This window comes from Onychomys torridus, chromosome 4 (assembly GCF_903995425.1).
Source record: "Onychomys torridus chromosome 4, mOncTor1.1, whole genome shotgun sequence".
In the NCBI taxonomy this organism is placed as follows: domain Eukaryota; kingdom Metazoa; phylum Chordata; class Mammalia; order Rodentia; family Cricetidae; genus Onychomys; species Onychomys torridus.
The window spans coordinates 130,897,733-130,908,874 of NC_050446.1; the positions used below are offsets into that span (position 1 = coordinate 130,897,733).

At 51.0% G+C, this 11,142-nt stretch overlaps 1 protein-coding gene across 1 annotated transcript; it reads left to right on the forward strand.

Annotated features, from left to right (window-relative positions):
• Positions 1-406: 406 nt before the first annotated feature.
• Positions 407-8,921, forward strand: Fam210b (family with sequence similarity 210 member B). Its single transcript, XM_036183819.1, has 3 exons — positions 407-679; positions 6,579-6,748; positions 7,505-8,921. Exons 1-3 carry the CDS (start codon positions 494-496, stop codon positions 7,719-7,721), a joined length of 573 nt encoding a protein of 190 aa, XP_036039712.1. The 5' UTR covers positions 407-493; the 3' UTR covers positions 7,722-8,921.
• The last annotated feature ends 2,221 nt before the right edge of the window (positions 8,922-11,142 follow it).

Genomic DNA, 11,142 nt, shown 5'->3' on the forward strand with positions numbered 1-11,142 from the left:
TCTGCTGGGAGGAAAAACAAAGAATTCATGTGCCCTCGGCATGAAACAACAACAGCCACACTTCGCAATCTGGAAACTCAAAACTCCTGGAAAGCCCTGCAAAAATGCATTCCACAAAGGACTGGCCCGAGCTTCCTAGAGCCAGGCTGATGGATTCGGCAGGTTCCCAGCCCCGCCCACCCCGTTCCAGAAGGTGGCACTTAGCTAGGGAGGCGGGGCCTAGGGGTGGGGATGCGTGCACGCGGCTCCGGATGACCCTGCCCACTCAGAGATAGGCTGCTTCTGACGAGGGCGGAGCTGGTGGGTGGAGCCCAAAGCGTGCGCTCCACGGTAAAGCCGGCCCACCCCGCGCTCAGCTCCGCTCCGGGGGCGGGGCCTGGAGAGGGTGGGGCGGGGCCTGGCGGGGAGGGTTCACGGCCACGGCCCCGCCCACCGCGCTCTGTTGGGGCTGGTTCCCGAGTGGGCAGCACCGGAGCGGCGCTCGCGGCGCGCCATGGCTGGGCTGCTGGCAGTGCTTGGCCTGGCGGGAAGAGTGGGCACCCGGCTACGGCCCCAGGCCCCTTGGCTCCTGGGAGCCGCCACCTCCTGCGCTCCACCACTCTGGGCCTTGGCTTTGACCCGCCCGGGGCCGGACGCCCGGCTGCTGCACACGTCCCGCAGGGACTGCCTTAGCCTCCAGGTAAGCCTCCCCACACCCACACCCACTCGGACCCCGATCCCCAAAACCCAAGCGCCATGCCACGGCCAGCCCCAAGGTCAGCTTTGCATTGTACCTGCCCAAAATGGGTCACCTCTGGGGTCACTGAGTTCTCAGATCCCCAGAATACGGAAAGAAAAAAGAAATCTCTTTCAGTTAAGCAAACGGAGAAACTGAGGCTGGGGGTGGTGTGGTGCGCGACCCAAGGTCACGGAGTCGCCCGCTAAGCTCCAGTTTCGAAAGCCAGAACAGTGGCGTTACTGAGCGGATCGCAAGGGGCCCGAACTCACTGTGAACTTCTAAGCGGGCCTCTGAAGTCCCTTTTGAAGTTCAGGCCTGGGCTCTGGGCCCAGGAGGCGGCTTCTCGGGGAGCCGGTGTATCTAACTCCTCCCTGTGCCGGTTGCGCCACCCTTTTTATCTAGCTGGAGGAGCAGGCTCTCGGGGCAGGCAGTTCATCCGGTTGGTTGCTTTCACTGAATGCTAAGAGTGAAAACCAGCTTCCATTCAGACAGCAGGGCAGCTCAAGTGGGTCTCCGAAGAAAGTAGTGGAGTTTTGAGATCAGAAGTGTTAAGTCCTGGTGACACATGCCTGGATCCCTGCAAGAGAGGGCTTCCAGCTGCCTACTCCCGGTCTGGACCCACCCATCCATGGGCCATGTGACCTCAGACCCGGGCCCAGGCAGCCTGGACCTGCGTCTGACCTTTGCCACCAAGAGTCTGGAGGACCACCACCATGAGTCAGGCAGTTCTGAGCACTGTCTGCTCTTGCAGCTTTTCAGTAAGTTGCCAAAGGGATTGGTCCCTGTCCTTGAGTGCCCCACACAAACATGGATGGACTTCCTTCCCCTCTCCTCTCCTGGGTGACAGACAGGACTCTGGCCTCATCTCTAATCCTGAGCCCAGGGCAGGATGCTCAGAACATACCAACTTGCTTCCTGATGATTCTTCAGCATAGCTTCCCTCTCCTCCAGGAAATCTTCCCTGACTACCAGTGGTGTACCTCTCCATCCCACACACATTGTCTCTTCTCTGGAGCTCCACTCTTCCCTGCCCTTGTGATCTGGAACTGTCTTTCACCTTGTTCCAGCACATCAGCCTTGTTGGCAGCCCCGACTGCCTCAACAGGTGTGTGTTTACAGCAAGGATGAGTGTGGTCTCCAGCCCCTAGGGTCCCTGCCTCTGCCCGGTGTCACGTCTATCCAATGAAATGTTAATATGCCTTTCCCAGAGGGTGAATGTGATAGGAGACAGCATGCTAACTGGCATCTGGTACATCATGCCACCCCCAGCAGTTGCTGTCATCAGTGTGAGTACACACCACAGCAGGGCCCCCAGAGCCCAGGAGCCAAGCTTGTCTCTTCTGCAGGTTGAGAGATGGATGGAATAAGAACCTAACAGAAGGTTAGAACAAAAGACACTCCTTGAGGAACCAGCTGTGAGGGAAGGGCCTGCCCTGGGCCTCAATCCAGCATCCCACTCCATCGCCTTCATTAGGAGGCCAGCTGGGGTCTCCAAATGTTCTAGACATTAACAAGTGTCTGAGTGGCATGCCCACCTCTGCCCACAGCAAGGACTGCATGGTGCCAGAAAGGGAGGAGATACGCTGCACCAGAAGCCTATCTTTTCACATCACATGGCTCAGGGTCATGTAGACCAAGTGACATGGGGTTGAGGGGGGACGCTCTTATTCAAGTGGCTTGCTGGCTTCCCTTGCCTCCTGTGCAGCTCCTCCCCCAAGCTCCTCCCTCCCTCTCCTTGTCTCCTGTGTCCCTTCTCCTGTATGTCACTGTTGTCCTCTGCTCCCTAAGGCCATAGTCTCCTTTGAGGTTGGTCTGTTTTGCTCATTGCACTGTCCCCAGCTCCGGAACACTCTGACCCAGAGAAGCTACAGAAGGCGTAGTGCTGGCACTGGGATCTAGTTAACCACGGTGCTGTCCTTGGTTACGTACTGAACCCCTCGGGGCCTTGCAGGTCCTCTTCCGTTTGTGGGGATGTTGTGAGAATTGTATGGACTGATGTTTCCATGATACTCAGAACACTGCTCGGTACAAAGTCAGCACATGGGTGGGGGGGGGGGGTTATCAAGTGAATGGAAGCGAGTGTCACAACACTGTGTAATCAACCTTCCTGCTCCTTTGAGCTATGGCTCTCCTCTGGTTGTTTTGAAACAAAGTCTCATGTACTCCAGCCAGGCTGGCCTCCAACTCAATAAGCCTTAACTTCTGATCCTCCTGCCCCTGCCTCCAGAGGGCTGGGATTATAGGCTTATATCACCGAACTGGGTTTATACTGTGCTAGGAAATAAAAGCTTGGCACATGCCAGATACTCTACCACTGAGCAGCATCCCTGCCTGAGCACTTAGAGGTCCGTATCACACACTCATGGCAGTCCAGAGCGCTTGGGGGTAGTAACAGTGATGCTCTATAGAGAGTGAGTATCTACAGATGCCCCATTGCCTGCAGGTCACTCATAAATCCCTTTGGTTTAGCTTCTTTAAACCCCTCAGGGACTTGGAAGAAAATCCATGGTCCTTCATGTCCTGCAAGAGTGGGCCATTCCTAAGAGGAGAGAATTTTCCAGGATGTTCTGTTTCTGGAGGACAGGAAGAAAAGCTGCCACCACCTTCTTGTATTGGCCATTACTTGCCCCTCTCCCGTCCTTGGGCCCTGCACCCCGCTGCTGAAATGCTTGCAGAGGCTCTGGTTCTTTCTGATAAGTAATCCCCTCCCCCTGGGCTGCGCTGATAGGACCATCTGCAGCCCTCCCAGTGCCTGCATCTCTGTTAGGCTAGTGTCAGTCAGAAGCCCATTGACGCCTGGCCCAGGCAGTCTCAGTATGGCCCATTCTTCATGCCCCAGAGCAGCCACGGCTGTCCCTGATGAGGCCCCTTTGTTCATACCCTCAGGTTTGGCAAAAGGCCTTCTGGCCCAGAGAGGAGACTAGAAAGGCAGCCAGACTTCCAGCTAGAAAATAAACAGCAGCTTCCACGGGGCTGGAGGAGCAAGCGTTAGGACCAGACTTTGTTTTAGAGAGGGGAGCAGGCTGGAGAGATGGTTTGATGACTAAGAGCACTGGCTGCTCTTGCAGAGGACCTGGGTTCAATTCCCAGCACCCACAGGACAGCTCACAACCATCTGTAACTCCAGTTCCAGGGGATCGGAGGCATGTACCTGAGGTACACACATGCAGGTGAACACCCATACACATAAAATAAATAAATCTTAAAATTAAAGAGAGGAGCCTTGGAAAGCCTAATGGAGGTACTGTTTGATTAGGAATTAAAGGCTACAGTGGAGGGACTCTTGAAGAAGGTAGCATTTGTATTTCCATCTTACATGTGGGATGGACACACGCGTGCATGTACACACACACACACACACACACACACACACACACACTTCACCCCTGGATCACATCCTGAGCTAGCAGGGCCAGGACAAAGGGTCAGGTAAGCAAGGCTTTCCTTTCTAAGCTTAGTGATTACCTTCTGGTCACCTCTGGAACTGGTGACGAGACCCAGTTCCAGGCCTTTTGAAAGCTGGGCTCACAGGCATAGGTACAAACAGAAGGGCGCTCTAGCTGCCCACTGATCAGCATCCATGGACAGCAGCGTTTGTGCACATTGGTGCTGGTGAGGGACACAGCAAGGTCATGAGCCTTATCCCACAAGTGCAAATTGAGGGCCCAGAGCTACAGACCTGGTGGTCCCCTGCAGTGTGGCACAACTGGTTGTATGGGCACAGTTGGTGGGTTTCAGGGCTGCTGCTCAGAACATGGGGCCATTTGCTTCTCATTAGGGGAGTCCTGACTCATTTCCTAGGGATCCTGGCATGCTCATCCCCCTTGCCTTTGCAGAATCACAGCTTAAAATCAGGGAGGAATCTCCCCAGCTGCAGGATCACTAACCAGAGGAAGACTCATAAATCCTTTGGTTAAGAGCACTCTCATAGAGGTGTATTTTGTCTAATCCAAGTGTGGCTGGAACCTCTGTTGTCTGTCCTGAATTTGCAGACTCAGAAGATGATCCAGTGAGTGTTAAGATCACCCCATGTGACCAATAAGACACCTGACCACCCTGAGCTCCATTCCTGGTACCTACTCTGGTTTAGATGACAGTGTCCCCTTAGACTCAGACGTTTGAACACTTGGTCTCCAGTAGATGGCACTGTTTGGGGAAGTGTAGCCTTTCACTGGGGGTGGGCTTTGAGTGTGGCCTGCTCCACTTCCAGTTTGTTCTCTGCTTCCTGGTGTGATCTCTCAGCTTCCTGCTCTGGCCAGCTTGCTGTGCCGCCATGCTGCCAAGCCTCCCAGTCAAGATGACTCTTATCCCTCGAGAACAGTAAGCCAAAGCAAACTCTTTCACGATTTGCTTTTGACTGTGGCGCCCCCCGCCCGCCCCCGCAACGCAACAGGAAAGTGGCCGATACACAGATGTAACAGTAGGTGAAAAGAATCGACTCACAAAGCTGTCTTTTAAAAAAGATTGCTGGACAGCGATTGGGTCATTTCTGTACACATCTGGTCAGTATTTTGTCCAGGAATCGGCCTTCCCTGCCCTGTGTCTGGTCTCAGTGAAGGCACATGGCTTTTGGAGCCCACCCTGTTCCAATCCCACTCCCCTCTTGGGCTAGTACAGACATGGCGTTGTGTGCTCAGTCCACAGACTTGGGGGGTCTGAGCTCTCATGGGTCACTTTTCTCATTCCTGTGACCAAATTTTTGACAAAAGCCACATCGGGAAGGAAGGACTCATTTTTGGCCCACACTTGGGGGAGACTGTGGTGAAGTCATGGTGGCAGGAAGGTGAGGCAGTCTGTCCAATTGCATCTGCAGTCAGGAAGCAGAGAGAGATCGGCGCTGGTGCTCAGAGCGCTTTCTTCTTCCTGTTGGGGGTGGGGGGTGGTCTGCCCAGGGAATGGTGCCACCTACAGGCAGGGTGGGTCTTCCTCCCTCCCTTAACCCCTGTGGATGTGCACTCACAGACCTACCCAGACGTGTCTCCTAAAGTTGTTCCAGTCAAGCATCAGCTCTGGCCTTGATAACAGGCTGTGCTGCTCCTCTGATGCTTGACACATTCGCTCCTGTACTAGAGGTCAGAAGTCCAAAATCTGCCTCATTGAGCTAAAAGTCAAGGTGACATCAGGGCCAATTTCTTCCTGAGGTTCCAGGCCAGAATCCGTGTCCTGCCTTCTACAGTTTTTAGGCCTCCTGCTCACCCCCACCCCCCCCTACCCCAGCCATGCCCACATACCAGTAGACCAGCACAGCAGCATCTTCAGACCTCTGACCTGCTGTCACCTCTTCCTCTCTGTAGTCAGACTTTTTCCGGTGTCCAGCCAGGTCCTGCAGCTGCTCAGACCCAAATAAACATACAGAGGCTTATATTATTTACAAACTATGTAGTCTATGGCAGGCCTCTTGCTAGCCATTACATGCTGCTCCCTAGACGGCAGGATGGCGGTTCCTTGCTCTCTTTTCTTCTCTCTCTCTCTGTCTTGGATTTTCCCGCCTGGTTCCATCCTGCCCCACCATGGGCCAATGAAGCTTTATTTATCAACCAATCAGAGCAACACATGCAGAAAGACATCCCACAGCACCTCTCAGACTTCAACTCCTGCCCCCCCCCACTTTCCCTTATAAGAATCCACCAAGAAAAATCCAAGTTAACATTCCCATCTCAAGTCCCATGGCCAGATCACATCTGCCAAGTCCTGCAGTAGGAGATGACCTGGACATCTCCAGGGCCATTGTTCCGCTGACCTAGCCCTCGTGGAGTGGGAGTGGGAGTGATAATTGATGTCTGAGTGGGTAGATACAGCTCAGATAAGGGTAAAAGCAGGTGGCAGCCACCAACCTAACCTCCCTTTGGTCTGTGCATAGGAGCCCAGCAGAATCCCTGAGTCAGGAAGTAGTGCCAGCGGCCCCAAGAAAAAGCTAAGCAGATCACAGCAGCTGAAGAAGGTTTTCCAAGAATACGGGGCTGTGGGCGTGTCGCTGCACATTGGGATCTCGCTGGTCTCCTTGGGAATATTTTACACAGTTGTTTCCAGGTATGGTTTTCAATGCTGCTCATTATGTTTGTAGCTGGATGTGGTAGCTCACACCTGTGAATGCCGTGAAGGCTAGCCTGGGCGTTAGCATGAGGCCTGTCTACAATAACTTAAGGAAGTGCTGGGACGCAGCCCAGTTGGTAAAATACTTGCCCAGCATTCACAAAGTGCTGGGTTCCATTCCTCAAACAGCATCAACCACACCTGAAATCCCAGCATTCAGGTGGAGGCAAGAGGCTCACAGTTCCAGGTCCTCCTTCCTTGGCTACATAGAATTTGAAGTCAGCCTGGGCTACATGAGACCCTGTCTGAAAACCATTTTTTGTTTTGTTTTTGTCCTGTGGAAAGGTAAGCTAATATGTGGATGAATTTTTTGTTGTTTTTATTTTGAGTTTTTGTTTTGTTTTGTTTGCTGAAACCTACCTATTCATCCAATTCCTTATATTATATATTTTAAAAATATATATAGTTCATCTGGATCAGCATGATGGCTCAGTAGGTAAAAAGTGCATGCCACACAAGCCTGGCTTCCTGGATTCCACCCCAAAACCCACAGTGGAAAGAGAGAACCAACTCCTGGAAGTTGTCCTCTGACCTCCACATGTGTGCCATGACATGTGCATTGCCCATACTCATACCTACAGTAATCATAAGATTTTTTTAATAAAAAGCAAAAATACTGTTAACCTTCTAGGCAAATCAGTTTCTTCCTTTAATCCCTGGCTGTAATGTTTTCTTTGCCTCTTTCTCCTCCAGTGGCATAGACATGTCTGCAATCCTGCTTAAGCTTGGCTTTAAAGAGTCGCTGGTGCAATCCAAAATGGCAGCAGGCACCAGCACATTTGTGGTGGCCTATGCCATCCATAAGCTGTTTGCACCGGTGAGGATCAGCGTCACCCTGGTCTCTGTACCCTTCATCGTTAGATACTTCCGCAGGGTGGGACTCTTTAAGCCTCCAGCCACCAAGCCGTGATGAAGCCAGTTTCTTCTGAACTACAGGATTTGGGTTGGTTTCAGGGTGGGTTTTTTGGGGGGCGGGGAGGGGTGTTAGGACTAATTGCTATGTTCCTTGTGGGTTGATTTTACCTTTGCCAGCAAAAATCAAGTGTTTTAATTTCCTTTTTTTTTTAAATGCTATTTCTCAAGGAGCCATGTATGTGACTTAAAATGTCACCAGGGTTTCAAAATGAGTTGACAGCCAGGAGTGGTGGTGCAGGCCAGTAAAGACAGCTACTGAGGAGGCTGAGGAAGGAGGATCTCAAATTCAAACAGTGAAGAGAGGGCTGAGGGCATTGGCAGTAGAGCCCTTGCCTGCCTGGCACACAAAGGGCCTAAATTCAATCCCAGTAAAAACGAGACTGCCTACAAAATGCTCCTTCTGGATCATTGGGCAGGAGTCCTGTCTGCAGAGGCTAACCTTTGCTCAGGTTCTTAAAAAGCAGTGGTTAATTTGCTGGCTTTTAAAACTCCCTTCCCCTGATGTGTCACTGGCAGCAAGCTGTAGTTTATCTCACAGTATTCTGCAGACAGCTGCCAGCCCTACAATTCATGAAGCAAAAATTAACAATCTGTAATCACGATCTACATTGACATCAAGCCCTTGACATTCCCAACACTAGCTTGGGGAAAGCAAGCCAAGAGCTCCCAGGGTGCTTCACTGACTCCAGAGCACCTGTGTGTCAAGCTCTGATGGGGCTGTTTGTCTGATAGTTCATTAATATGGGGCAGTATTGTTTGTAAAATACAGAAACGCTGCCTGCTTGTAATGTTATCACTTGGCTCTTGATGCCAATATTCAGGGGAACTCAGATTCTCACATAGAAGCTAAAAGCATCCTAGCTTTCTATGTAGCTATCTAAAACTTGAAACATTCCAGAGCTGACATGATATTTACAATGTGCCACTGTTTACATTTTTTAACTGAATTAAATCATATGTATGAAGTACTTGTACCACTTTCAAAAAAATGGAAAATATTATGTTTGTTCTAAATGGAAGACAACCAAGAAGTATTGCAAGCCAAGGAGAAGAGGTGTCTTAATTAGGGTTATATTGCTGTGATGAAGCACCATAACCAAAAGCAATTTGGAGAGAAAAGGGTTGATTTCACTCACCATTCTATGTAACAGTTCATCATCAAAAGCCGTGAGGGCAGGAACCTGGAGGCAGGAGCTGATGCAGAGGCCATGGAGGGGTGCTGCTTACTGGCTTGCTCATGATGGCTTGCTCAGCCTGCTTTTTTACAGAACTCAGGACCACCAGGCCAGGGATAGCACCAACCACAATGGGCTGAGCCCTCCCCATCAATCACTAAGAAAGTTCCATACAGACTTGCCTACAGCCCATCTTCTGGAGGCGTTTTCTCAGTTAAGGTTCCCCCCCCTCTGATGACTCTGCCTGTCGGGTTGACATAGACATAGGCCGCACGAGAGCCGGACAGGTCTAACTACAGTCTGCCCAGCAAGGGTAAGTGTAGGGGAGGTTGGAGTAGAAATTAAAGCAGAGGCTTCCTCCTGCAGGAAGCCAGGAGCAGCTGGAGCAGGCATTGGCTCCATCACTCAAGCCTCCCCTCTGGGCAGGCTACCATGGGGCGCTTGTTATTTCAGACCCAAAGGAAACGCCAATTCCCCAAACCCCACTACAGTCCAGATATCCAGAAGTGGGTTCAACCTGGACTACAGGATTCCTTAGGAACTTGTGAAACCCGGCCCCCCTCTACCAAAAGGAGACATTCACCTTACCTGACAGAAGGGACCTATGGCTACCTTTGGCGCCTGTCAGCATATTAAAGCTCCTGGGGCTATCAGTTACCAGATATACATTTCTAAGTCCTTGCTAGCATCCAAGCCCTTCTTACCTCCCCCTCCACCCTAAACTCCCGAGGCTTCCCTTCCCCCAGCTCCTCTTCCCTATGACCTGGATGGCTGCTCTCACTATTCTTGGCTCCTGCTACAGTGTGTTCTATTTTCTGCCCTCTGGCAGGTGCCCTGGTCATAGCCAGTTCTGCCGCCATGTTCAGTATACTTCTCTGTGCTCTGGACCCTCCAGATGCCTCTGGCTCTTGTCTCCATATCTACAATAGAAACCTTCCCCTTACTTACCATGTCAGTCATACAGTTTGGCCCTGGGGAGCCTGTGTTTGAACTTTGCAGTCTGCATAGCTGCACTCATGTTTCTTGCTCACAATTCCTTTTAAGTTACTTCGACCATCAGAAAACAAAAGAAAGCACTGCTAACCAGCAGAAATGCATTTTACCAAGATCTGGCTGACAGTTTCTTAGCCCAGTTACCCACGTCACTTGTCTCAGTTAACATTTAAAAGAATTTTTGTGAGACAAATTCTCCATTCTTGAGATCTTTAAAGTGGGATAGCGTTGTTTTCCTCTTAATACAGCCCACAGCTGGAAGCTTTTACTGACTTAAAATCAGGACGTATTACAGAAACTAATTCCAGAGACAGCCAGGTAGCTGAGCAAGATGCCCCAGGCCAGCGGACAGGGATACCTTGTGTGGAGTAGGTGGGGCCTCTCCATCTTGCCCTGTGTGGATCCTCACCCATCCTAGTCTCCCATCCAGGTCCCTCAACAACACCTATGCAAAGAAACACTGAAAGCAGCAATAAAACTAACTGTAGCCACAGCATGTGTCTTCCAAGCCAACCCCTCACAGCAGTCAGAACCCGGGATGAGCTGAAAGACTAAAGCAGCATATCAACCTACCAGCAAGACAAGCTGATCTGTTCCTGTGTTGTCTTTCGTGGAACTGGAGCAGGGAAACCATTGTAAAATGTAAGCCATTGTTTGCCTCTAGTTTTCTAAGGAGACCAAATGAACAGCTTAGATTCTGTGAAACAAATAAATCTTTGTAAGATGATGTGTTTTGTCGTCTGGTAAGCCATCGCGGCTGCCGTTAGGAATGGCACCATGGGAACCTGGCGACAACCTGCTGTTAGCATGAGCTGCAGGCGGCAGTGTCCTACACTCGGGTTGGATCCCTGTAGTCACATCAGTTAACTGCAGCTTGGGTGGACAGTACTAGGAATGTTACTATTTCAACAAAGCCAGTTAGTTTAGCGTAGGACTGGGGACCAAAAGCTTGTTTATCCCACTCAGGCATGTTCTCAAGTGTGAGGATGATCCAGTTGACGTGTCATTTTATTTATACAGGCCACTTATATTTCCAGTCATCTGACATCTAGTGTCCTGAGTTGGTTGTGAAAGCCTGTTTCTCTAATTCCAAGTCCCCTCTGGGTGATAGACAAACACTGGCTGCTATAAACTCAACATGTTAGGAACATATCCGAGAGACCAGAAAGGCACACCTGTCACTCTAGGCAACAGTGAACAGGTTGGTTCAAATGATTACCCATGTACTCCAGGTAGATTATACATACA

Excerpts from the sequence above, each read along its gene's own strand:
- Fam210b (XM_036183819.1), top strand. The coding sequence starts at position 494 with ATGGCTGGGCTGCTGGCAGTGCTTGGCCTGGCGGGAAGAGTGGGCACC. Across the intron at positions 680-6,578 it reads GGGACTGCCTTAGCCTCCAG|GAGCCCAGCAGAATCCCTGA; the intron begins GTAAGCCTCCCC and ends GTCTGTGCATAG. Across the intron at positions 6,749-7,504 it reads TTTTACACAGTTGTTTCCAG|TGGCATAGACATGTCTGCAA; the intron begins GTATGGTTTTCA and ends TTTCTCCTCCAG.